The sequence below is a fragment of the Mustelus asterias genome, chromosome 9, assembly GCF_964213995.1.
Source record: "Mustelus asterias chromosome 9, sMusAst1.hap1.1, whole genome shotgun sequence".
Lineage (NCBI taxonomy): Eukaryota > Metazoa > Chordata > Chondrichthyes > Carcharhiniformes > Triakidae > Mustelus > Mustelus asterias.
Window position 1 is genome coordinate 4,159,381 of NC_135809.1, and position 27,851 is coordinate 4,187,231.

Genomic DNA, 27,851 nt, shown 5'->3' on the forward strand with positions numbered 1-27,851 from the left:
TTGAAAGAATAAAGAAAAAAAAGCTGCGATAATTAGAGAGACCTTATAGGGCCCCTGCCTTGAGAGGAAATCTGGGATCTGAGTGAACAGGGCAAATAGCTCACTGTTTCCTGATCCAATCAGATTGTTAATGAGCAGTACAGAGTCTGAACCAGATGTCGTCAGTTTGATTTGTAAATTCATTGCCAAATAAGTACAGAAAGTAAAACAAGGAGAGTGAAAGGAAAATGAGATTAAGAGAAAGAGATAAAAGAGAGGGAAAGAAAAAAATTAAAAGTTTTTTAAACTTTTAACCAATCAACAAAAAAATAATTAATATTTGAAAGAATGAATTTGAAAGTTAATTTTCAGGGCCAGTGAGGTTGTTTGGCAGTAGTTAAAACCTATCATGTTGTTAAAAATGTACCTTGCGGAAATACTGTGTATTTAAGCAATGTATTTATGTCATGTTTCGTGTGAAGGGAATGTTTTAAAGTTCAGCGCTGATTACGGCGCCCATTTGTCCACTCCAGCCAGCCCACCTGCTGAGAATGCAGAAGGATAATTGATCATAGATATTGGAGTCTTTGTTTTAATCTGAGTTAATGCAGTTTTATTATGTTTTGGGTTATCCCCTGAGGGTTTAGAGTAGGGATTACTTATATTGATTGACAAGAGCCGGTCATGTGCTAATGGGTGGAGCTAGGCTTACAAAGGGGAAAAGTAGCTGTTTTCTGTTTGGATTTGCAAGGAGCAGCAGCTCTTTTCTCTCTCTCTCTCTCTCTTTGGAAATTGAAGTCTGGGACCTGCTAGAAAATAGTCATCTCTCTCCAGAGATGTTAAATGGCTTGAGGACTGGCAACCCATGGAGACCTATGTGTTTTTGTTAACTGATTCTGAAGAGGATTTTAAGGCTATGAGGAATCTTGCTTATATTGGAACTAATAGAGATAGGCTAGCAGTTAAAAATTATATCTTGTCATGCTTAAGTATTTCAATTGGTAAAAGTTATGCTAATTCTTTTTGTTATGGTTAAACTGTGTTGTTAAATAAAGTTTGTTTTAATAAAAGCTTCTTAATGGGTTAATAGAATCACACCTGGAGCATAACACCTCATCCTCACACTAATGTCTGGGGTCTAGGCTAACTTCATAATATACCTTGGAGTTTCTCCTCAGGTCCCTAACAACTAATATGGGAATGAACAAGCCCTAACCTTTTCTGACGAGTTTAATAGGTATCAGTCATGCAAGTAAGGAAATTTCACACTGTTCAAAGTGTTTCAATGCTGAGTTTTTTGGCGAGGTATCAGGGTAGCATAGCTGGCAGAGGAACACTGCAACCTGCTGATCTTCCTGTTTAAATGTAAATGTGCAGTCGCTGGAAGTAGTTGCCTGACGACTGCTTGAATAACAGTGAGTGCTGTCAGCCTCACCATTACTTTGGCATTAGTGCAAACATGAGGTGTTTCACTCCAGGTGTGATTCTATTGACCCAATAGGAAGCAAATCCAGGCCTATTTTCTTCCTTAAGTTAATAAGTTACATAAACAGCTATCAAGCAAGGAAGAATGATGTAACCAATCAATTCAGAGCATTCCATGTTGTATTCCCAAATGATATGGCCAGCTTTTCCGATCTCAATGCAGCGAGCCTGCATTGGGAACCAGTCAATGCACAGGCACCAATTCCAAAGGATGGCAGGTGGAGGTTGGCACACACCCTAATATACCAGAGTGTGTGCATGATATTCACAAACGTCCTCTAACATCATCTGAAAGAAGGTCAGCAGACACAAGCAAAACTATCAAGTCGTTAAAAAGTAATGAGGTGAAATTCCCGTCCTCACTTGTCCCTGAAGATGTGTTTCACGAATCCAAAGGGAGTTGAACAATGTCCTCCCATTGGACACTTGACCATCCGAGTCTATAATCTTTAAGTCACATTTTTAGGAAGTGCCCCATTGGCTCCTTTTTAAAGAACCCGACTCCATCAAAATCTTCGAATCTGATCCTTGTGTCTGTTAACTGTTGAGAAGGATAGTTCCTCCCCATGTCTTGCGTTTTCAGCTCGGTCCCAGTGACCTCAGGCCTATTGTTGTCCTCTTAATAATGACCAGGATCCAAGTTCTGAAAGTACTCAGTTGGAGAGCTTACTTGAACATGATATAAGAGTTGGTGACAGCAGTAGTGGAAGAGAGTATGCAATGACATCGTGTCTGGTACCTACTCAATCTGGGGCCGTCAACATCACACATGTTGGTTCCAATAATAGAAAAAAAAACAGCCAGAAGTTTAAATCTGACACTGAATAATTACAGATTAAATTTCCAAAGAGATGGGAACTTTAAACCAGGGATCATCGTTAACGACAGTTGGGCTTTATCCATATTCTCAGCTGCATTTCAAAAGGGTAAGCATGCAGGGGCTCAGTTTTCCCTATGGATACAAACTCAACAGAATAAACAATTTTGAGGAGCTATTTTCTACCTCCTGCCTCCACCATCACCAATTTCGTCCTCTCCCCTCATCTCCAGAACGGGGTCTGGGAAAAGGGTCAGCTGCTGGAAACATGGAATCCAGCCGCTCCGTAACCTGGGGGTTCTGCACAAAACACAATCACTGCCAATTCTCAATATAATGACAGCTGTGTCTCACGAGAATAGGGCCATGGGGACAATGTTGTGTCCCTGAGGATTAGAAGAGTGGCAATAATAAGGAGATGTTGGAAAAGTTAGGGCTGTTTTCCTTGGAACAGGGAAGGTTAGGAGGTGACTTAATGGAAGTTTTTAAGATGTTGAGAGGCTTTGCCAGGGAAACAGCATTTCTTCTCAGAAGCGGGTCTATATATTTAAAGTGAGGTCTTACGGCGCAGTGGGTAGCATCCCTGCCTCTAAGCCAGAAGCATTGGGTTCAAGACCCACTCCAGGACATGACGGCCAAGGAAGCTGCATTCATAACACAGTCAGGCAGGTCAAGTATCACACCAATGGCTGGTGGTAAGAGCGGGAGAGACTCCCGGTCAGCCACGCTTGATGTGGAGGGCTCCCCTCAAGCCTCTGGCAATGGACTAGTGACTTGCTCCAGGAATAACTCGCTGTGGAAACAGACCAAAGCCTGTCTTAGTGCAACACTATTTTGATTTGATTTATTATTGTCACATGTATTAGTATACAGTGAAAAGTATTGTTTCTTGTGCACTATACAGACAAAACATACCATTCACAGAGAAGGAAAGGAGAGAGCGCAGAATGTAGTGTTACAGTCATAGCTAGGATGTAGAGAAAGATCAACTTAATGCATGGTGGGTCCATTCAAAAGTCTGACAGCAGCAGGGAAGAAGCTGTTCTCGAGTCGGTTGGTGCGTGACCTCAGACTTTTGTATCCTTTTCCCGAAGGAAGAAGGTGGAAGAGAGAATGTCCGGGGTGTGTGGGGTCCTTAATTATGCTGGCTGCTTTGCTGAGGCAGCGGGAAGTGTAGACAGAGTCAGTGGATGGGAGGCTGGTTTGTGTGATGGATTGGGCTACATTCATGACCTTTTGTAGTTAACTAGGACCAGGAAGAGAATTGGGATAAACTTAAAGGCACTGGCAAAAGATCTAGTGGGGAAATGTTTGTGTAGCTCCCAGCTCCTGATATAATTTAATGCCACATAGCATCACAACACCTTTGATATCAACAAGAATATGAAACAGGACCGACGGTAAATCAACCCGAGTATAAAAGTAAAAGGGCGGAAGGTGATTGAATCATCCTCAAAGGCACCCAGCACAATCAGTTCCATCCCTACCTTCCTGTTTGACTTTCAGTTCAAATTTCACTTTGGATGTCCCACTAATGACTGCATACACCACCTCGTCCTCCTTCACCACATTGTTCACAATCAGCGTGTGCTGCACTCCTTCCGATTTAATCACGTATTTGTCGCTTGCTTGAATGTCTTTGCCGTCTCTTTGCCATTTCACCTTGGCGTCTGCCTTGCCTGTTTCAGCCACGTACTCTGCGGCACTCCCAACGCTCACTTCAAGTGCTTTTGGTTTCTTGATAAATGCCGACGCTGCAAAACAAGAACACATTGTGGTATAACGCTGCCCAGTGGCATCGCATCCGACCAAATTCCAGTCACAATTTCAAACTATTTGACAGCGCTGGAAAATGACTGGTCTCCCTGTCGAGTCTCAAACGCCGTGGGAGGGTCGGAAGGAAATTTCCCAGATTTGCTCCCACTCTAAGTGAGTTGAGTTACTCGCAGTCCATTCCTGCCTTTCCTGGGAGATCACGTGGGTTGGAGTGGGATGGGAAGTGTGTATATTACGGAATATTATAAAGTATCCTGGCGGCATGGTGGCACGGTGGTTAGCACTGCTGCCTCAGACCCTCCCTGCCAGAGACCCGGGTTCAATTCCAGCCTTGGGTCACTGTCTGTGCGGAGTCTGCATGTTCACCCCGTGTCTGCGTGGGTTTCCTCCGGGTGCTCCGGTTTCCTCCCACAGTCCAAAGATGTGCGGGTTAGGTTGATTGGCCAGGCTAAATTGCCCCTTAGTGTCACGGAGATTAGCAGGGTAAGTAGGTGGGGGTTACGGGGATAGGTCATGGGTGGGATTGTTGTTGGTGGAGCCTCGATGGGCCAAATGGCCTCCATCTGCACAGTAGGGATTCTATGACTTATTCTATGACTCTATTTACAGTACACATTCAAGCCAGTCAGTTTAATTCCATCATTATTCTTTACTCATCATTAATTTCCCTGGTTTATTATCTTCAACTGCATTGACACCACAGGCAGATTGATGCAAAGAACCTTGCTTCGCATTGACTTCCTTCAGAAAATAATGTTTTTGGATACAGTATTTGAAAAGTTTGATACATGGCGTGTAGTGAGTTCAGGAGGAACAAGTCACTCTGGACCTCTGCTTCCCCAGTCACTCCACCACTGGGGGTTTTCCCCACCTCATGTCTGGGCCTGTTCTACACTCATTCAGAGAGATTGATTGACACTAATCAACAAATCCATCATCATTATGCCATGTGAGTCACAGGGTGAGTTTTGGTCTTTTTATATCTCATCATTCCTAACTTCATACATCAAGTGGTTGCGTTATAAATCTAAAGTCAGGAGGCAGCCCAACTCTGTGGGGAGTCTCTCTCACCTGGGCAGTCCCAATTAAATTTATTCTGGATTTTCACAACAGCATTTTTAACATCGGTGAGTTGGGAAACTGCCTCACAATAGCACCATAACTGGTGTGCAAATGCAGTGCCAAGCACAATAGCGCAGGTTAATGCTCTGAATAGGTGCTTAATTATAGAATCATAGAGTCATAGAATCCTGACAGTGCAGAAGGCGGCATTTCAGCCCATTGAGTCTGCACCGACCACAATCCCACCCAGGCCCTGTCCCCATAACCCCACATATTTACCCTCCTAATTCCCCTGACACTAAGGGGCAATTTATCACGGCCAATCAACCTAACCCTTGCATCTTTGGAGAGTGGGAGGAAACCGGAGCACCCGGAGGAAACCCACGCAGACACAGGGAGAACGTGCAAACTCTGCACAGACAGTGACCCAAGCTGGGAATTGAACCCAGGTCCTGGTGCTGTGAGGCAGCAGTGCTAACCACTGTACCACCGTGAATACAGAATAAAATCAAACCAGCTAACCAATATAAAAATAAATATTTCTGTACTTATGAATCGGCTGATCTCTGCGAGTCTTTTAAAACATCTTTCCACTCTCCACTGCCGACTGCCTGACCAATAGGTATCCCTCAACATCAATTGAACCTTTTTACTGTTTTGTGGGTTCTGGGCATCGCTGGCAAAGCCTTGAACAGAGTGTCTCACTCGGCTATTTCAGAGGGGTAGTTAAGGGATGTGAAATAAATGCTGACCAGCCAACGATACCCATGTCCCATGGATGAATAAAAAAAGTCAACCACATTGCTGTGGCTCTGGACTCGCATGTAGACCAGACCGAGTAAGGATGGCAGATTTCCTTCCCTAAAGGATATTAGTGAACCAGATGGGATTTTACAACAATCGATGATAGTGTCATGGTCATCACCAATGAGATGATCTTTAGATTCTAGATTTTATTAATTGAATTTAAATTCTAACAGCTGCCACAGTGAGATTTGAACCTCGTGTCCCCAGAACATTATCCCAAGTCTGTAAGAAGTTGGAACCAAAAGAGAAAGCACTGGAAAATCTCAGCAGGTTTGGCAGCATCTGTAAGGAGAGAAAAGAGCTGACATTTCGAGTCCAGATGACCCTTTGTCAAAGCTTTGAGAGCTTTGATGGAGGGGCAAGGTTTAAAGGAGATGTATGAGGCAGGTTTTTTACACAGTGGGTAGTGGGTGCCTGGAACTCGCTGCCGGAGGAGGTCGTGGAAGCAGATAGTGAGTTTTAAGGGGTGTCTGGACAAATACATGAATAGGATGGGAATAGAGGGAAATGGTCCCCTGAAGGGTAGGGGGTTTTAGTTCAGTTGGGCAGCATGGTTGGTGCATGGTTGGAGGGCCGAAGAGCCTGTTCCTGTGCTGTAATTTTCTTTGTTCTTTGTTCTTTGTACTGATTGACTTTACTGGATGGGACAGTAGAGTCAGTAACGCCTGAGTTTTGGACTATGTAGAATCCTTCCATGACCCAATGCAGCTTACATTATTCCAGCCTGACACAACTGCATTCCACATGTGACATTTTCCTGACCCAATGGCATGGGGAGCCCTGAGTTCCATTGAACACGGCTCATCCCTATCTATATTTACCCTCCTAACCTTCAAACTGTTTCATAACCTAATGGTCACTGAAGACTTTCCACACTGCATTTTTCATGGACATCTATCCTACATTTGTGACGACATTCCTGCGACGGCTCTCCCAGTGACTTGCTTCTCAAATATTGCTCTCACATTTCGCTACTTCTGGGTCACATTCAGAATGGAGCAACTTGCATTACAATTCTGCGTTAAAATATGAGATCAACTTTGTGTTTCTTTTCCCAAGTCTATCAGTTTTTGTTCTGCAAGGTTGTCGAACGATTGGGGTTTTTTAGTTACATGGACACTCTGCCTTTAGAAACTATCCCCCATCCTTCAACAATATCCAATTCAAACCTGCATTCCGGCAGCACTGCACAACATCAAAAGGAATAAAGACACATTAAAAGCAATGAAAGTAAAACCAGTCCATGTTACTGCAGTGGTTATGGTACTGGACTAGTAACCAGAAGCCCAGGGTCATATTCTGGGGATTTGGGTTCAAATCCCACCATGGCAAAATTTGAATTCAATAAAACATCTGGAAATGCAAGTCTTACAACAACCATGAATCAATTGTTGTAAAAACCCATCTGGTTCACCAATGTCTTTTAGGGAAGGAAACCTGCCGTTCCTACCCGGTCTGACCTAGAATAGAATAGAATAGAAACCCTACAGTGCAGAAGGAGGCCATTCGGCCCATCGAGTCTGCACCGACCACAATCCCACCCAGGCCCTACCCCCACATATTTACCCGCTAATCCCTCTAACCTACACATCCCAGGACTCTAAGGGGCAATTTTTTTTAACCTGGCCAATCAACCTAACCCGCACATCTTTGGACTGTGGGAGGAAACCGGAGCACCCGGAGGAAACCCACGCAGACACGAGGAGAATGTGCAAACTCCACACAGACAGTGACCCGAGCCAGGAATCGAACCCGGGACCCTGGAGCTGTGAAGCAGCAGTGCTAACCACTGTGCTACCTACATGTGACTCCAGATCCGCAGCAATGTAGTTGACTCTCAACAGCCCTCTGAACTTGCCTATAGCAAGCCACTCAGTTCATGGGCAATAAATGTGGGCCTTGCCAGCGACGCCCATAAACAAAAAAAAACCCATCAGCCATTAATTCACAATCTCCTCAGGTACTGTTGTGAAATTCAATTGAACAAATCTGGCCACTTGTGCGGAAGCAGCAGCGAAAGCTGACCATGTAACTTATCAGATTGCTGTTAAAAATTCACTGGTTCAATGAAATCATTTAGAGGACTCCTGGAGCCTGCTATCCTGATCTAGTTTGCCCTTTATGTGACTTCATTTTCACGCTGAGTGTTGGCTTTTATTGGCCCAAGGACACGAGGGATAATTCACACCTGACAAAGAAAGAAAGGATAATAATTTGTGGTGCTTGGGATCGAGTACTGAGGGAGTGCTGTACTGTCAAAGGAGCAGTTTTCAGATGCAGGGAGGATACTAGAATGAAGGGGCCCAGTTTAAAAATAAGAAGTCTCTCATTTTAAGACTGAGATGGGGAGAATCTTTTTCTCTGAGAGGGTCATTAGTCTGTGGGATTTGTTTTCCCAGCGAGTACTGGGGGCCGGTTCATTCATTATAGTCAAGGCTGAGTTAGACGGATCTTTGGTCGATAAGGGAGTGAAGAATTACTGGGGACAAGCAGAACTGCAGCTGAAGCAGTCATGATCTTATTGAATGCCAGAACAGGCTTGAGGGGCTGAATGGCCTACTCTTGTCCTGATTCAGATGAAATGTTAAATGACCCTCTCAATTGGTTGTCAAGGATCGCATGACATGATTTCAATGAAGCAGGAGAGTTTTACCAAGTATCGACAGCTGTATTTATCCCTCAAATGAACGATTATCTGGTCATTTATCACATTGCCGTGTCTGGGAGTTTGCTGCGAGCAGTTTGGCCAATCACGTTTCCAACCGTAAACAGTTGCTGCATTTCAAAAGAATTTCATTGGCTGGAAAGCTCCCTATGACTGCCTGAGGTTGTGAAAGATACAAGATGAAGCCAAATTATTTCTGCAGAATCATTGGCCGCGAATTTTCCATCCGCGGGAATCATAGAGGGCGGGGGGGGGAGACAGAAAATTTGTCAGACCATTTAAAGGTCTGTTGAGCTCGGGTGGGAATTCCTGGTCTTGGGGTGCGCGCAGTCGGAGAATCCCACCTATTATCTTATTGCCTGTAAAGATCATATCAAAAGACACTTTCAGACAAGAATAATAGATAAGGTAGTGTAGGAATCGGATTGAGTCTGAAGTAGAATGTGTTTCCAATGCAGTATCTGCACCATGGCCGGAATTTTATTGGCCCACCCGCCATGGGAATTGGAACAGCCGAGGGGTGGAGCATGCAAAGGTCTGTTAACCTTGGGTGGAATTTCATGGTTTTGCGCCGTAAAATCCTGTCCCGCGTGTCTGAAGACATCAGAGCTTGCATCATTGAGGAAACTGGTCCACCAACCTCATTAGTTTATTGTTGCTAGGCTGTGGGCATCAGTTCCATGACTCCAGAGCCAGCTTACGTTGGGGTGGCACAGCAGTTAGCACGGCTGCCTCACAGCACCAGGGACATGGGTTCGATTCCCGGCTTGGGTCACTGTCTGTGTGGAGTTTGCACGTTCTCCCCGTGTCTGCATGGGTTCCCTCCGGGTGCTCCGGTTTCCTCCCACAGCCCAAAGATGTGGGGCTTAGGTGGATTGGCCATGCTAAATTGCCCCTTAGTGACAGGGGGATTAGCAGGGTAAAAGCGTGGGGATACAGGGATAGGGCCTGGGTGGGATTGTTGTTGGTGCAGACTCAATGGCCTCCTTCTGCACTGTAGGGATGTCTATTCTATTCTATTCTACTGCCCAAGGAAGTATCAAAACCAGCTGGCAGAGATGCCAGCCATGTTGGTGAGGAAAGTCAGTCTGGGGGCATGGGTGGAAGTTGGGGGGTGGGGAGGTTGGGGAATGGGGGGAGGGAGAGGGCGAGGTGAAGAGTTTCCCAGCGATGATCCACAGAATTAACGTAAAGCCAGAAAGATCACTCCAGCTCATCCAAACTCCACTGTTTCCAGAGCAGGAGGGTCGGTCACTGAACAGAACAAATTTCAGACAATTAAGGAACCAGTGGGACATTTTAAAATGGAATGCTTTGTCTGAAGGAGCATGAGGAGGAGATTCTATAGTAACTTTCAGAAGAGGGTTGGATAAATACTTGTCGGGGAGAAAATTTGTGGGGTTAAGGGGAAAGTAGGATAATTGGATAGCTCTTTCAAACAATACAGACATTATGGGCCAAATGATCTCCTTCTGTGCTACATCATCTCTGATTCAACACAACAAGGCACACAACAAAAAAGGTAATGCAGTCTCCAGCGGCCCTGTAAGTATGGCTGGTTAGGTCACCAGCATGCATAATGTCTTGAGACATTCTATTACTACAACAATGCTATAAAAATGCACGTTTATAGCAAGCAAGTTTCAGGTTATCTGTTTTCTGGATTTGGGAATGACTGCTGGCTCACATAAACTTAAAGATCAGTCCAAATAAAATAAAATAATAAATGTAACTTTGATTGATCAGACAAAAGTTCAGACATGAAGGTGGCACAGTGGTTAGCACTGCTGCCTCACAGCGCCAGAGACCCGGGTTTGATTCCGGCCTCGGGTCACTGTCTGATGTGGAGTCTGCATGGGTTTGCATGGGTTTCCTCCGGGTGCTCTGGTTTTCTCCCACAGTCCAAAGATGTGAGGGTTAGGTGGATTGGCCATGATAAATTGCCCCTTAGTGTCGCAAGATGTGTAAATTAGGGGATTAGTGGGGAAAATATGTGGGGTTATAGGGATAGGGCCTGGGTCAGATGCCCTGTTAGAGAGTCGGTACAGACTCGATGGGCCAAATGGTCTCCTTTTGCACCATAGGGATTCTATAATTCTATGTCTAGAAACTGCTCACAATTGACAATTTAATTATCAGAAATAACTTTATCAGATAAACCGCTGTTCTATCTGAAGAAGGTGAAACTGTTCCCCATGTATCTTGGCCAATACATCACCACTGTCAAAAAGTTAACAATTAGATTAATCAGACATCAATCTGATTTTTGTTTATGCCACAATTGCCTGTGAGTTTGTCCATATATAAAGCGACTGCTCTTCAAACCAGAGAATGTTTGACATGATGTAAATATAACATGTAATTGTAAATGTAGGGGACAGCTCAGAGTGCCAACAGTATACTGAAAATAATAGCAAAATATGTGAATTATGTAATGTCCAATTTGAACTGTTATGTAAAAATACAGGTACAAGTTGAATGAGAAAAGTCTATTTTTGGGAAAAAAAGTATATGTTATTATGACATCAACAGTTACTGTCTGAGCATCATTTCAATGAAAGAAGCTCTGAGAAGTTTAAAGTCTTTGAGCGTAAAGCATTGTCCATGACAGTGTTCCAGACTGGCATATTCCAAAGTCTAGGATGACGTGCTGAAGGGCACAGCTGGCACAGCTGCCCCAAAGGCTCAATGGGGAGATGCCTCACCATCTAAGGCTTCCCTGCCATAGTACATAGAACCCTTGTCAAACCCCTCGGGCTTTACGCACCACACAATGTTTGACATGAAATATAATTGGACGGCACGGTGGCACAGTGGTTAGCGCTGCTGCCTCACAGCGCCAGGGACCCGGGTTCAATTCCCAGCTTGGGTCACTGTCTGTGTGGAGTTTGATGTGGAGTTGCCGGTGCTGGACTGGGGTAGGCACAGTAAGTAGTCTCACAACACCAGGTTAAAGTCCAACAGGTTTATTTGGTAGCTCTAGCTTTTGGAGCGCCGCTCCTTCATGGCATTCACCTGATGAAGGAGCGGCGCTCCGAAAGCTCGTGCTACCAAATAAACCTGCTGGACTTTAACCTGGTATTGTGAGACTACTTACTGTGTGGAGTTTGCACATTCTCCCCGTGTCTGCATGGGTTTCCTCCGGGTGCTCTGGTTTCCTCCCACAGTCTGAAAGATGTGCTGGTTAGGGTGCATTGGCTGTGCTAAATTCTCCCTTAGTGTACCCGAACAGGCACTGGACTGTGGCGACTAGGGGATTTTCACAGTAACTTCATTGCAGTGTTAATGTAATAAATAAACTTTAAAAAAATATATATTGTAAATATAACATGCAGTCTTGCGTGTAGTGAGGCAGCTCAGAGTGCAAAGTACTGTAATAAAAAATGGAACTGTAATGCATTTTATGTAATCTCAAATTTGAACTTTTATGCCATATACATTGACAAGTTTTATGAATGAAGTATATTTTTGGGGGGAAAAGTGCTGTATGAATACAAGCCATGGTCATTTCTGTGGAGTTCTCCAAGTCACCCCACTCTGGCAAACCCTGCAGAAATAGAGAGCTAGATGCACATTATTAACATACACTGCCCCTGATCCTTACCGGAAAACTTACAACTTGCGTGACCCTCCTTCTACCTTTCCAAGTTGACAGATGTCAGTCTTTTACAATTGGTTGGATTCAGGATGTGATTTCAGTCTTGGGAAACATGAGGTGGCGATGCTGGCGTTGGACTGGGGTGGGCACAGTAAGAAGTCTCACAACACCAGGTTAAAGTCCAACAGGTTTATTTGGGATCACAAGCTTTCGGAGCGCTGCTCCTTCATCAGGTGAGTGGGGGTTAGTTCACAAACACGGCATATATAGGCAAAGACATAACTGCAAGATAATTGCAGATTGCAGATTATCTGTAATTATATTGCAATTGTGTCTTTGCCGTGTTTGTGAACTAACCTCCACTCACCTAATGAAGGAGCAGCGCTCTGAAAACTCGTGATCCCAAGTAAACATGTTGGACTTTAACCTGGTGTTGTGAGGCTTCTTACTGAGTCTTGGGAAAGAAATAGTAACCACTGGACATCAAAAATGAGTTCACCCTCTACCATGCAGGTATTCAGATGATAGAGCGATAATGGAGTTGTTGACTTAACCACGGCAATCAATCTCTATCAATGAGTCAAAGACAGACCCTGACATGGCACAAGGAAGCCCCAGTGATGAAGAGTTTTTAGATTCACCTGTTTCTCTCAAGTACATCATACGTCTCATATTACTCAGATACCCTGTCCCAAAATGGTGCTTAACTTTAAACTCAACGAGACAGATCCGATATCAGTCGGAGGAAAGCCTCAAAACTCCCCATTTTCTAACACTTCAGCTAAAGTGAACATTGTCAGCACATGAACATGAACCACCACATGGCATCATGTGGCAGATCCCATCGTGCATTACTGACAGACCCAGCAAATCCTGCCTGAGAACTTAGAAGAAAGGTCACCTTCGACTAATGTCTGTGATTAGCTGGAACAGGGAGCAATGCTCTCAGCTGTTGTCTCGCAGTGGGATGCCTGCAATTCTGAAGGGACCCTGTCAACAGCTGGAGATGAGCCAAGGTATCAATGAATCCAGGAGAAACTGTTCCACGAGCCTCGGGAATGGACCACACATCAGTACGGGGACAAGTGAAGCTGGGTCCAGAACTGGATCCCACTTGGCAGGAAAAGAGAAAGAAAATATTTCACATTGCCTTTCCTCCTCTCCCTATCTATTCCGTTATCTGGCATGTATCTTTGAAGGTCAGTAATGAGAGATAGCAGGATCTTATATTTATAAACGCATCTTTCATGCTCTTAGAAAGCATATAGTAGCTAATAAAATTATTTCTGAAGTATAATCACTGCTGTAATGTAGGAAACACAGAAATCAATGTGTGCATGGCAAGATCCCACAAACAGTAATGTGATAAATGAGCAGATTTTGTGAACGGCAATTTTGGTTGAGGGATATTCTATTCTTCTATATGACTTGACCATAACACTGGGAAGAGCTCCCTCCTCTATTGTGGAATGAGGTTCTCAAATCTTAAGACATGGCACACACTCGGAACACTGCCAAATGTTACTCTAGAAACTGATGAAATTACGCTAGCTTTTAGACTGTTAGGAACTGACTGTTCTGCGAATGTAATCCTGACCCAGACTGCAAGCTGACATTGGATGGACTTGGGAAATACTTTTTATGTTTTACAGGATGTGGGCATCGCTGGCTGGGCCAGCATTTTTGCCCATCCCAAACTGCCCTCCATCTCAGAGGGCATTTGAAAGTCAACCACATTGATGTGGCTCTGGAGTCACATGTAGCCCAGACCAGGTAAAGATGGCAGATTTCCTTCCCTAAAGGACATGAGTGAACCAGATGGGTTTTCACAACAATCGACAATGTTTTCATGGTCATCAGTAGACTTTTAATTCCAATTTTTTATTGAATTCAAATTTCACCATCTGCCGTGGTGGGATTCGAACCCAGGGTATTACCCTGTTATCGAGCATTTTATAGGGGTTGGTGGGGTTGTTTAAACCTCCGCAATGAACTTTGTGAATTCTCAACTTTTTCACATGTGCTGGGTTTGGAAAGCCATCAGAAGAATTTGGAAGCCACAGAAATGGGCCATTCACCCCAGCTGGTCAATGCTTGGGCGGAATTCTCCCATCTGGGACTAAGTGCTGTAGCAGGGACGAGAAGGTGACATGTTCCCTGCACAGAGGGCAATGGGAACCCATGCCATATCTTCCGGCCCCAGCATCATTAGTTACGCCCCTGGGGGTTTAATGCCATATTTCCTGATGGGGCAGGCATGGTGGCACAAATCCTGCCCTCATGTCTGTGAACCATATTGAAAAGGTGCCCATCATCTCTGTCCCACTGTTAAAGGAAGACAATGGACCTTCTGAAAGAGAAGATGGATCTCCAGGGACACTGAGGGTGGGGGTTGGACCTCCTCAATGAGAGTGATGCTGCAAGATCTACCTGATAGATGCTCCCCCCCCCCCCCCCACCCCCCACCCGCAGCTGTGGTTTTCCAGGGTCCAGGGTCACTGGCAGCCTCCATCCTGAACTCTGGAGGGAGCCCCAGAGATTGGGCAGTTGGGTCTCAACTTCTGCACATCGTGCCGCTCCAGACTGTCCCTGCAGAAAGCACTCACAATACATCATCTCATCACCATTGACACTGTAACCCTCCCATAATCAGTTACTCTCCAAACGCTAACATGGCCAGCTCTCGGGCAATTTCAACACTCCTATATTAGATTCTCTTTCATTCCATTTGAAAGAATACACAGTTTGCTTTCCCTTCTGAATTCTGTGCAGCAGGGATGGAATTCCAAGGATCTCATTTTTACATTGAGAAATAACTGGAAAGAGAGTAGAAGCAGCTTGCATTTATGCAGCATCTTTCACAACCTCTTAAGATATCCCACAGCACTTTACAACCAATTAAGCACTTTGTGAAATGTAGTCACTGTTGCAATGTAGCAGGGGTAGCAGCTAATTCCTGCACAGGAGGCTTCGATAAACAGCAATGTACTAATGCCCAGATAACCAGTGATGTTAGTTGTGGGATATATATCGACCCAGAACACAAGGGAGAACTTTGCTACTCTCCCTCAAAACAGTGCCGTGTAATATTGTACACCCACCTGAGAGTGAAATCAGTGCCTCCGTTTACCATGTCATCCCAAAGATTCACCCTCTGACAATGCAGCACTCCCTCAGTACTGACCCTCTGACAGTGCGGCACTCCCTCAGTACTGTTCCTCTGACAGTGCGGCACTCCCTCAGTACTGACCCTCTGACAATGCGGAATTTTCCCAGTACTGACACCCTGACAATGTGGCACTCCCTCAGTACTGACCCCCTGACAATGCAGCACTCCCTCAGTTCTGACCCTCTGACAGTGCGGCACTCCCTCATTACTGACCCTCTGATGTGCAGCACTCACTCAGCACTGACCCTCTGACAGTGCAGCACTCACTCAGTACTGACCCTCTGACAGTGCAGCACTCCCTCAGCACTGACCCTCTGACAGTGCGGCACTCCCTCAGTACTGACCCTCTGACAGTGCAGCACTCCCTCAGTACTGACCCTCTGACAGTGCGGCACTCCCTCAGTACTGACCCTTTGACAGTGCCGCACTCCCTCAGCACTGACCCTCTGACAGTGCGGCACTCCCTCAGTACTGACCCTCTGACAGTGCAGCACTCCCTCAGTACTGATCCTCTGACAGTGCGGCATTCCCTCAGCATTGACCCTCTGACAATGCCACAGCTGACATCCAATGGAGATGGTAAGAGGACGCCCCTCTCTGATGGAGATTTACTCCAAGTTTACTTTCTGCAGTTTATCTTTACACTCTGTCTCTGCTGCAGTTGGGGTTGAAAGGTCGCTGTGGGATTTCACTTGTCCTGAGGAGCTGTCAACGGGCAGGGAGATAGTGACAGGCAGCAGGCAGCAAATGCACACTGCTCCGTCGCTACTCAATACAGGGTGCTGACAAGCGACAGAGGGCACGTAATCCAAGCTGAATCACTCGACTAAAATTGGATGCAGAAAAAAAGGTTTCCAAATCGCCTGCGCTCTCATATTTAGAACCACAAGCAGCAGAAATTCTCTCTGCCAGACAGCATGGGCTTTGCACAGCTGTGACCCCCCGCCCCCCCAACCCGCTTTCTTTAACATGTTTCCAGAAATTGGAAGGGATGGGAGAGAGATGGTGCTGGAAAGAGTTGTCTCAAAGCGCTTTACTTCCAATGAACTGCTTTTGAAATGTCCCTGATGTCCTGTTGGTAACAGAGGAAACTCCCATGGACATAACGACCAGATGATATGATTTACTGATGTTGACTGAAAAATAAACATTGGCCAGGACCCCAGAGAGAACATCCCTGCTTTTCAAAATAGTGCCACGGGATCCTTTACTACAGACCTTGTGTTAAACCTTTAGCCAAAAGACACCTCTTCCGATAGTGGGGCACTCCCTCAGTACTGACCCTCTGACAGTGCGGCACTCCCTCAGTACTGACCCTCTGACAGTGCAGCACTCCCTCAGCACTGACCCTCTGACAGTGCAGCACTCCCTCTGTACTGATCCTCTAACAGTGTGGCGCTCCCTCAGCACTGACCCTCTGACAGTGTGGCACTCCCTCAGCACTGACCCTCTGACAGTGCGGCACTCCCTCAGTACTGACCCTCTGACAGTGCAGCACTCCCACAGTCCTGACCCTCTGACAGTGCGGCACTCCCTCAGTCCTGACCCTCTGACAGTGTGGCGCTCCCTCAGCACTGACCCTCTGACAGTGCAGCACTCCCTCAGTCCTGACCCTCTGACAGTGCGGCACTCCCTCAGTACTGACCCTCTGACAGTGCGGCACTCCCTCAGTCCTGACCCTCTGACAGTGCGGCACTCCCTCAGTACTGACCCTCTGACAGTGCACCACTCCCTCAGCATTGCCCTGAGGTTTGTGGTCTTGTCTTTTTTCTGAGGGATTTGCTGCAATACTTTCCGGCTCCGGGGTGAGCTTTGCTCTCAGCGAGGTTCACAGTTTCAATCCACATTGAATCTACTGTTAGTTTGAACTCAGATTCTGCAGGATTTGAATCTCAGTCCTTTTCGCGGGGGGAGGAAAGCAGAGAACAGAAACACAGGCTGGAGGTGAAATCCTCCTCTGTCACCTCCCTGCCTCTCTGCCCCGCTCCTGCCTGATCCTCCCCACTCCGGGGTTTCAAGTTAAAGGAAAATCGCACAAGGAATGTATATCCAGCAAACTGACCTCAGCGTTCAACAGAAATCGGTTTCTCCAGATCCTCCAAGGTGTCTGCCACCCATTCCCCCCCAGTGGGGCTGAGAAATTTCTTTGTGCTTTCAAATATCTTTCGTAGATTCTTGCAAAGAACCTCACCCGGGTGATTTTCATTTTGTTTTCCGAGGTGGAATAGACATAAAGGGAGTGAGAGTGGATTGTAAATAACCGCAGGACCCTGCCAGCTTCGGCAATGCGAACACACAACAGGTGAGTCGGTCAGTGCAAAATGGACTTAAACATTCGGCTGGAAACTCCGCAGAGTCCTGGGTCTTAGAGAGACTTCACAATCCAGTCCTGGATTCTACTAGAAAATCTAACGAAACCTCCGTTTCTCTAAAAAAAAATCCCTAAGGTATTAAAAGAGGCTCTTAATGACCGCTTTGAGTATTTGTAGCATTTTACACAACGCCTGGGCTGACAAAAGTGATACTTTTTTGCACAGTATTACACACAAGTTGCAATTCGAGGGAGAATTGTTACTCTTAAAGATGCCAATATCTTAATTCATTCACGGGAGTCGGTGCATTTCGGCAGAAAGTTAGTTCTGTGCCAACTTGTGACTGTCACCACATCGACCTTACCTGCTTTCTTAGCTGGTTCAGGCATGTCTGCCCCTAACTTCCCCGCGGGTCCTGTTCCAGAACTTGAACTGAACCCTCCTCAAATCATGCCCGGCTGCAGAAAGATGCAGTGGCTGAGATCAAAGACAATGCCCATCTTTTTATATGTAGCTGGGAATCCTGCCGATAGCACCGCCCTCTTTCTCTCTCTCTCTCTCTCTCTATATTGGAAATATTTTGACCATTGGCTGAGTTTACAGAGGGACAGGAAGATTTATTTGCTCCCAGAAATCGAGTTTTGCAACAGAGGGAGAATTGTATTTATAAACTTCAAAAAGATCCTGTATAAATAGCTCTCTCTGCAACAAGTGCACTGGCTGTGTTTAACTTATTCTTTCTTAAATCGAATCTAAATGTGTTTTTATTATTTTTTTCACTTTTACCAACTGCGCCGTATTTTCACAAAGGCTGAAAACTCTTTCGTATTTCTAGTAAAATTGTACTTTAAACAGATTCGATTTGTCCTGACTTTTAATTTCTAAAATGACACTTTAAACAATTCTGTTATTTTCAGACACTGTTTTGGATATAAGTTGGTGCAGAAAGTAACAGCTTTCTCTCTGACAGTTACTTCACTAAAACCCGAGGTTATTTACAATGTTCAGAGTATCTTTATTTAATCATTTATTTCTTATTTTCTTTTATTAAATACCGTGTGGGAGGGACGGATTTAGATTTACGCTCGACATATCGGCAATGGGTGAATTTCACTATTAAATCGAGAATCGTTCCCATCTAGCGAGTAAATCTCAGTGAGAAACCAGCAAGAAAACACAATGTTAACTGGAAAACACACACACCCATTGCCCTCAGACACACACCCACTCACACCCACCCACACAAACACACACACACACATTACCCTCTCACACACACACTCACACATCCATTACCCACACACATTGCCCACTCACACACAGGCACACACACCCATACACACCCGCACAGCAGTGGTTAGCACTGCTGCCTCACAGCGCTAGGGACCTGGGTTCGATTCCTGTGTGGGTTACTCTCTGTGTAGAGTTTGCATGTTCTCCCCATGTCTGCGTGGGTTTCCTCTGGGTGCTCCATTTTCCTCCCACATTCTGAAAGACATGCTGGTTAGGTGCATTGACCCGAACAGGTGCTGGAGTGTGGCGGCTAGGGGATTTTCACAGTAACTTCATTGCAGTGTTAATTTATTAGCTACAAGCCTTACTTGTAGCTAATAAATAAACTTTACTTTACACACGCACACATCTTACCCACTCACACACACACACCCACACTCGCACACACATTACCCTCACACACATGCACACGCACATTACCCTTTCTCACACACCCATTATCCACGCACACACCCATTATCCACGCACACACACATTATCCACTCAGACACAAATATTTCCACTCCCACAGAAATATCCCAGTCGCATACACACACACCCTGACAAATACCCACACTCCCATGCATATATCCAGAAACATTCACTCATGCACACATACATATACACATACAAATATACAGACTGACACTAATGCACACTCACTTGCACATGCTCACTCAGTGTACATATATCTACAGACACACTCTTGTCCAGTCTGTTGTATAATAGTGTGCTTTGTTTTTACAAACTGTTGCCTTTATAGGAAAATCATGCAGCTGTTGTCCAAATATAGACAGTCCCGCCTGAAGCTGAAAGGGATTTGTATCCCACCCTGAACAATACCGTCTCTGGTGACCCATTGAACTGTCAGGGAATTTATAGGATGCTTGTTTTTAGCCAGTGAGCGTAACCACTCTGGACCTTGCATTATTTATAGGGGTGAGAATTAAAGACACTCGCCTTCCTTCCCTCTCTTGGCACGTGCTTGCCAGAGATTTTCCTTTCAAAAAGGCAGCAAGAGCAGAGCATCTGAAAAATAGAGCGAATGCTGGGATGAAATTAGGAAAGTAAAATTAAGATTGCAGATCTGAAATGAAGTTAGGGAAATGCTGGAAATACACATTAGCTCAATTAGCATTTGTGAAGGAAATATTTGGTTAATGCCAGTGTAGGGTTCCCAAATCTGCTTATTCACATTCGTGAGGCCTTATCAGGTAATCCTCTGCACCCTCGCCCCCCTGCACTCCACCGCCCCCCCCCCCCCCCCCCCAAGTCAAACAACCTTTTCTCGCCCCATCTTTCAGGTGAGATATTATCCCAAGTCCCCATCTTCCTGTTCAGATGGATGTGAAAGATTGCATAGCTACTATCTGGAAGGAGCGCAGTGGAGTTCCCCCTGGTGTTCAGGCCAATATCCATCCCTTAATCGCCATTGCATGCAATAATATCTGGGTCATTATCATTTTGTGTTTGTGGGAGCTTGCTGTGTACCACTTGGCTGCCAGGACTAGAAAGCACTTTGAAATGTCCAGTTGTGGTGAAAAATGCTACATAAATGCAAACCGTGAATGTAGCCCGACCCATCACGCAAACCCAGCCTCCCATCCATTGACTCCGTCTACACTTCCTGCTGCCTCGGGAAAGCAGCCAGCATAATTAAGGACCCCAGGCACCCCGGACATTCTCTCTTCCACCTTCTTCCGTCGGAAAAAAGAGACAAAAGTCTGAGGTCACGTACCAACCGACTCAAGAACAGCTTCTCCCCTGCTGCTATCAGACTTTTGAATGGACTTACCTTCCATTAAGTTGATCTTTCTCTACACCCTAGCTATGACTAATACTACATTCTGCACTCTCTCCTTTCCTTCTCTATGAATGGTATGCTTTGTCTGTATAGCGTGCAAGAAACAATACTTTTCACTGTATGCTAATACATGTGACAATAATAAATCAAATCAAATCAAAAATCTTTCTTTCACCTTCAACATTGTTTTTAGAAGTGATAAGCTGAAGTATTCAAAGAGAATGAAAGATGCACACATTATTAATGAGCCAGTGATTTATCTCCTGTGTGTGCTCAGAGATTAATGCAGACTAATTCTTTGAGACTCCAGGGAATCCTGGGAGGGTTCAATTCTCATCCTTGTTTTTAAATCCCTACATGGTCATCACCCCTCCCTATCTCTGTAATCATGATGTGGAGATGCCAGCGTTGGACTCACCTGATGAAGGAGCGGCGCTCCGAAAGCTCGTGATTCCAAACAAACCTGTTGGACTTTAACCTGGTGTTGTGAGACTTCTTAGTGTAACTCTGTAATCACCTCAAAACCCTATAATCCTCCAACTTACCCGCACTCCTCCCGTCCTGGGCTTTTTAACATCCCAATCTCTGTCATTACATTCCTTCAGCTGCCCAGATGTCAAATTCTGAAATTCCAGGGAATCATAGGAGTGTGCAGCTTGAATCTTCTGCCCTGATATCCAGCGTGGGTGGTTGGGAACACACATTGGTAAATTTGTCCCCTCGTGTAAACCCAGAATTTGGGGCTGATCCAACCAACAGTGGAGCAAAGCACAGTGCAACTGTTGTGAACCCTGATGCACTCTGCGAGGGTGCCCCAACTTGAGACACCAGTTTGTGGTGGTGTACAATTTTATTTACAGGAATGGTGTGAGGAGTCAGGTGGAAGACTCAGTGAGAACAGTAACCAGCCCAGTCATAGTATAACACTTATTAAAGACTATTTATTGCAATAAAGAAAAGACACATCTGCACAAACGGGACTATAATGATCTAAGACAGTTACATGTAGGAATTACTAAACACACTCTCGCAGTTTATGTAGAAATTGCCCTTTTTGATTCAAAGTATATTTACAAGATCTGAACTCTTGCAGGACTGCCCTCTTCCCAGACAACATCCACTTCAATAGATCTATGAATAAAGGCCAGCTTATAGTTACCACACTGTACACGATTGAAGAGTTATTTTGGGGAATGTCTCTTCTTGGTTCAGCAAAGATATGGTTTTAACTGCCTTCACAAATGTTTCTGCATTCTTGCATCTTGTCTGCTCTCTAGAACTGGCTTCCAGGCTGCTGGGTGGAATCTGCCTGCTCAAATGTTTCTGCACTCTTGCTTCTTGCCTGCTCTCTAGAACTGGATTCAGAGCTGCCAGGTGGAATCTGCTTCCTTGCTTCCCTGAGTGTTGGCATAATACTATTTTCCCTTTGGTCGTCTCTCTCTGTGTATTTGCAGTTTTGGATATGAATTGGTGCAATAATTTGATGCAAATAGTAACTGTCTTTGACAGTTACTTCAATAAAACCTGGGGTTAATTTACAATATTGATACTCGGAGAACCCTCCACATTTTCCAAATCTTCTTTGTTAAATATTGTGAAGGGAGGGATGGATTTTGATTAAATAATAAATGGCTACCCTCAATATTTGAGCTGCAGCTTAATTTTGCTGTGAAGCCCAGACTGTGACACCTGGAGCTTGCATTTATGTAGCACCTTTAATGTAGTCAAACCTCCCCAGGAACTTCAGTGTGATGATTAACAAACAAAATTGACACTGAATCACAGAAGGAGATGCTAGGACAGGTCACCGAAAGCTTGGTCAAAGAGTTAGGTTCATGGAGCATCTTAGAATAATGCCTAAAATGTGCAGGTGTTTATTGCTGCAAAGAAGTTTTTGAGAGTTTGGATGTGTCAACCATGGCTTAGTGGTTCTCTCTTCCTCGCCTCCTGAGGCAGAATGTTGAGAATTCAAGTCCCACTCCATTCGCTGACACTCCAGTGCAGTACTGAGGGAGTGCTGCACTGTTAAGGATGCTGTCTTTCATTGCAGACATTAAATGAGACCCACCCTCCCTCTCAGCTGGACAGATGTACAATATCCAATGACACTATTTCAAAGAAGATCAAGGGAGATCAATATTTATCTCTTAACCAACATCATGAAAACAGAATATTTATTCATTATCACATTGCTCTTTGTGAGAGCTTACTGAGCACAAATTGGCTGCTGTGTTTTCTACATTACAACAGTGACTAGACTTCAAAAGATGTGTTTAATTGATTGTGAAACACTTTGAAACATCATGAGGTTGTGAAAGGTGCTATAGAAAAGCAAAAAATTATTTTTATTTATGTAAGAGCTGTGAAAATTCATTCATATAATGTCTTTACCACAAAAGGTAACTTGAAAAATAAATGTTAGTCACTTTGAATAAAGACTAGGTTAGTAGGTTTGGAATTTGCCAGTTTATTGTGATTGGAAATCTCTACGTTAGGTTTTCTTCAATGCTGACTGTTATTAGAATCACCTCCGTGTTTTAGAGTAAGTGTGTGTTGATTGGTTTTGTGTGAAATTAATGTTGTGTATTTTGATAAAAGCAAATTATTGCGGATGCTGGAATCTGAAACCAAAAGAAAAAATACTGGAAAATCTCAGCAGGTCTGGCAGCTTCTGTAAGGAGAGAAAAGAGCTGACGTTTCGAGTCTAGATGACCCTTTGTCAAAGCTCTGAGCTTTGAGCTTTGACAAAGGGTCATCTGGACTCGAAATGTCAGCTCTTTTCTCTCCTTACAGATGCTGCCAGACCTAGAACATAGAACATTACAACCCAGTACAGGCCCTTCGGCCCTCGATGTTGTGCCGACCAGTGAAACCAATCTAAAGCCCATCTAACCTACACTATTCCAATGTCATCCATATGTTTATCCAATGACCATTCAAATGCCCTTAATGTAGGTGAGTCCACTACTGCTGCAGGCAGGGCATTCCACGCTCTTACCACTCTCTGAGTGAAGAACCTACCTCTGACATCTGTCCTATATCTATCACCCCTTAATTTAAAGCTATGTCCCCTCGTGCTAGCTATCACCATCCGAGGAAAAAGGCTCTCACTATCTACCCTATCTAATCCTCTGATCATCTTGTATGCCTCTATTAAGTCACCTCTTAACCTTCTCTCTAACAAAAACAACCTCAAGTTCCTCAGCCTTTCCTCATAAGACCTTCCCACCATACCAGGCAACATCCTAGTAAATCTCCTCTGCACCCTTTCCAATGCATCCACATCCTTCCTATAATGCGGTGACCAGAACTGTACGCAATACTCCAAGTGCGGCCGCACCAGAGTTTTGTACAGTTGCAACATGACCTCCTGGCTCCGAAACTAAATCCCTCTACCAATAAAAGCTAACACTCTGTACGCCTTCTTAACAACCCTATCAACCTGGGTGCCAACTTTCAGGGATCTATGCACATGGACACCGAGATCTCTCTGTTCATCCACACTACCAAGTATTTTACCATCAGCCCAGTACTCTGTAATCCTGTTACTCCTTCCAAAGTGAATCACCTCACACTTTTCCGCATTGAACTTCATTTGCCACCTCTCAGCCCAGCTCTGCAGCTTATCTATGTCCTTCTGTAACCTGCAACAACCTTATGCACTGTCCACAACTCCACTGACCTTAGTGTCATCCGCAAATTTACTAACCCATCCTTCTACACCCTCATCCAGGTCATTTATAAAAATGACAAACAGCAGTGGCCCCAAAACAGATCCTTGCGGTAGCCTGCTGAGACTTTCCAGCATTTCCTCTTTTGGTTGTGTACTTTGATGTTGCTGTTGTGTTAATTCCTGGTGTTAAAGTGGAATGGCAGTAACTGGAGCCCAACCTTTCATCTCTGCCGAATAGTGAGTGTGTGAGTACACTGAGGAGCTTACCTTTGGCTAAAGGACTAACCTGATTGCGGAGGGAAGTCGTGTGAGATTCCAAGATATCTCATTCTGCTTCACAACACTGCTATTTCAAGTTCTGACTCCAGATTTAGACCACTTTGCAGTGTAACCATAACATCAGTGTGGGACTAAAACTGGAACACATACCTCGAGTCACATAAATGGTCAGACTCTCAACTGTACTTAAGAATGAGCCCCTTTAAGCTAAAGATGTGGGTGAGGTTTTGAACTTGGAACGCAATCTTGACCATAAATCTTTGGGAATTTGTGTTTTTTAAACTTTTCCTGAGAGTGTTGAGTCTTGTTGCCTTGCTGAGTGAGGCAGATGCTCTGGGGGATGTCACTCAGTGGGTATCGCTCTTGCCTTGAAGAGACAGTTTTGGGTTGCAAAGTTCAAAAAGTTGAGTGTAAAATCCCGACTGACATTCCGAGCGAGCACTGTATTGCCTCTCAGGTGGGATGTTAACCCGAAGCCCTCTCGGGTCCCATGGAGTGTGGCAGCTGACATAATGGGAAAAAAAACTAATTGTCTGCTTATTATCATTGTGATGTCTGTGGGATCTTCCTGTGCATAAATCACCCACTACATTTACAACAACCACTGCATTTCGAAAGTACCTTGTTAGCTCTAAGATGTTTGAGGATAGTCTGAGGTTGTGAAAGGCGCTATACAAATGCAAATCTTTCTTTGTCAACATCCATAATGAGATTGGTGTCTGAAGGGAAAGGGTTTCAGATATGGAAACAGATGGAGTAAATGTGATCAGCTGGTGTGGAGGATAAATATCAACATGGAAAGGATGGATCGAATGGCCTGTTTCCCAGTGAAATTTCTATGTATAATCACAAGCAGCCTCCCAGTGGCGCAGTGGTATTGTCACTGGACTCGTAATCCAGAGGTCCAGGATAATGCTCTGGGGCTCAGGTTCAAATCCCATAACAATAAATGAAATTTAAATTCCATTTTAAAAATCTGCAATTAAAAGTCTAATGAAACCATTTATTGTCATAAAAAATACATCTGGTTCACTCCTGGTCTGGCCTACATATGACTCCAGGCTCACAGGAGTTTAGTTGACCCTTAACTGCTCTCTAGAATCATAGAATACTCACAGGGCAGAAGCTGGCCATGTGGCCCATCGAGTCTGCACTGACTCTCCCACCCAAACCCTAACCTGTTATAATCCTGTTGAACTGAGGCTTCTCGTCAATAACTATGCCACGGTCAGGCATCAGGGAACAAAACACTTCATTAGGTCTATTCACTCCACACTCCACTGTGGGCGGATCCCAACAGCTCACCCAACACCCAAAGTCACATGACCTGTTCCCTCAAAGGGGCTATGCCCCAACATACATAACATAAACTTGTAACTCCACGTAGTTACCCCACTAATCCCCTTAACCTGGGACACTAAGGGGCAATTTAGCACAGCCAATCAACCTAACCTGCACAACTTTGGAGTGTGGGAGGAAACCGGAGCACCCGGAGGAAACCCAAGCAGACACGGGGAGAACGTGCAAACTCCACATAGACAGTGACCCAAGCCGGGAGGCAGCAGTGCTAACCACTGTGCCACCAATGGTCCAGCAAGCCACTCAATTCAAGGACAATTAGGGATGGGCATCAAATGCTGACCTTGCCAGTGATGCCCACATTGCATGAATAATTTTTTTAAAAGTGGCAAGGTAGAAAAGGATGAAACCACAGTGAACTTTGAGTCACCATCTCCCAGTTCACAATGTGTAGAGGGTGAATGTGCCTGATGCGGTTTTCCTACATTAAAGACACTGGGTGCAATCTTCCTATGATTTGTCAGAGTGTCAGGCTCAGACTGAAAACCGGCGTGTATCTCTCCAGAAGCACGGCTGGATTTCCAGTCCAGGGATGGGATTTTCCACACAAGCCAGCAAGCGTTCCATGGCAATGGAGGTGGCCTGCCATTGGCTGGCGGCAGGATCTTCCGGTTCCAGCGCTGTCGATGGGGGTTTTCCGTTTAACGCACACTTTGCTGCCGTGGAACCCGCAGCAGGGGAGGGGCAGGGGGGTGGGTGCGCCATCGGGCGGGACCAGAAGAATGGCCGGAAAGTTCAGGCCAAGATCTTGAGTCATTCTGACAACAAAGTCAGGGGACAAGGTTTATGTCATCAGTCTGGCAGGGTGGGACCTGATAGAGGTGGCAAGGCTGGTTCCACAGAGATCATAGAAACATAGAACATAGAACATAGAACATAGAACATTACAGCGCAGAACAGGCCCTTCGGCCCACGATGTTGCACCGACCAGTTAAAAAAAAAAACTGTGACCCTCCAACCTAAACCAATTTCTTTTCGTCCATGAACCTATCTACGGATCTCTTAAACGCCCCCAAACTAGGCGCATTTACTACTGATGCTGGCAGGGCATTCCAATCCCTCACCACCCTCTGGGTAAAGAACCTACCCCTGACATCGGTTCTATAACTACCCCCCCTCAATTTAAAGCCATGCCCCCTCGTGCTGGATTTCTCCATCAGAGGAAAAAGGCTATCACTATCCACCCTATCTAAACCTCTAATCATCTTATATGTTTCAATAAGATCCCCTCTTAGCCGCCGCCTTTCCAGCGAAAACAATCCCAAATCCCTCAGCCTCTCCTCATAGGATCTCCCCTCCATACCAGGCAACATCCTGGTAAACCTCCTCTGCACCCTCTCCAAAGCCTCCACATCCTTCCTGTAATGTGGGGACCAGAACTGCACACAGTACTCCAAGTGCGGCCGCACCAGAGTTGTGTACAGTTGCAACATAACGCTACGACTCCTAAATTCAATCCCCCTACCAATAAACGCCAAGACACCATATGCCTTCTTAACAACCTTATCTACTTGATTCCCAACTTTCAGGGATCTATGCACACATACACCTAGATCCCTCTGCTCCTCCACACTATTCAAAGTCCTCCCGTTAGCCCTATACTCAACACATCTGTTATTCCTACCAAAGTGAATTACCTCACACTTCTCCGCATTAAACTCCATCCGCCACCTCTCGGCCCAACTTTGCAACCTGTCTAAGTCTTCCTGCAAACTACGACACCCTTCCTCACTGTCTACCACACCACCGACTTTGGTGTCATCAGCAAATTTGCTAATCCACCCAACTATACCC

The 27,851-nt window shown here is 45.1% G+C and overlaps 1 protein-coding gene across 7 annotated transcripts in view; it reads right to left on the minus strand.

Moving 5' to 3' along the window:
* The window catches only part of mybpc1 (myosin binding protein C1), a 134,430-nt gene extending 116,267 nt beyond the window's left edge, over positions 1-18,163 (minus strand). For all 7 annotated transcript variants that reach the window (XM_078219537.1, XM_078219536.1, XM_078219533.1 and 4 more), the window contains exons 1-2: positions 18,035-18,163; positions 3,769-4,035 (exon numbers count right to left, since the gene is read on the minus strand). In XM_078219537.1, the coding sequence (XP_078075663.1) occupies positions 3,769-4,035; positions 18,035-18,059 (292 nt within the window). In that variant the 5' untranslated portion in view covers positions 18,060-18,163. The remainder of the gene's footprint in view (positions 1-3,768; positions 4,036-18,034) is intronic.
* Between the last annotated feature and the right edge of the window lie 9,688 nt (positions 18,164-27,851).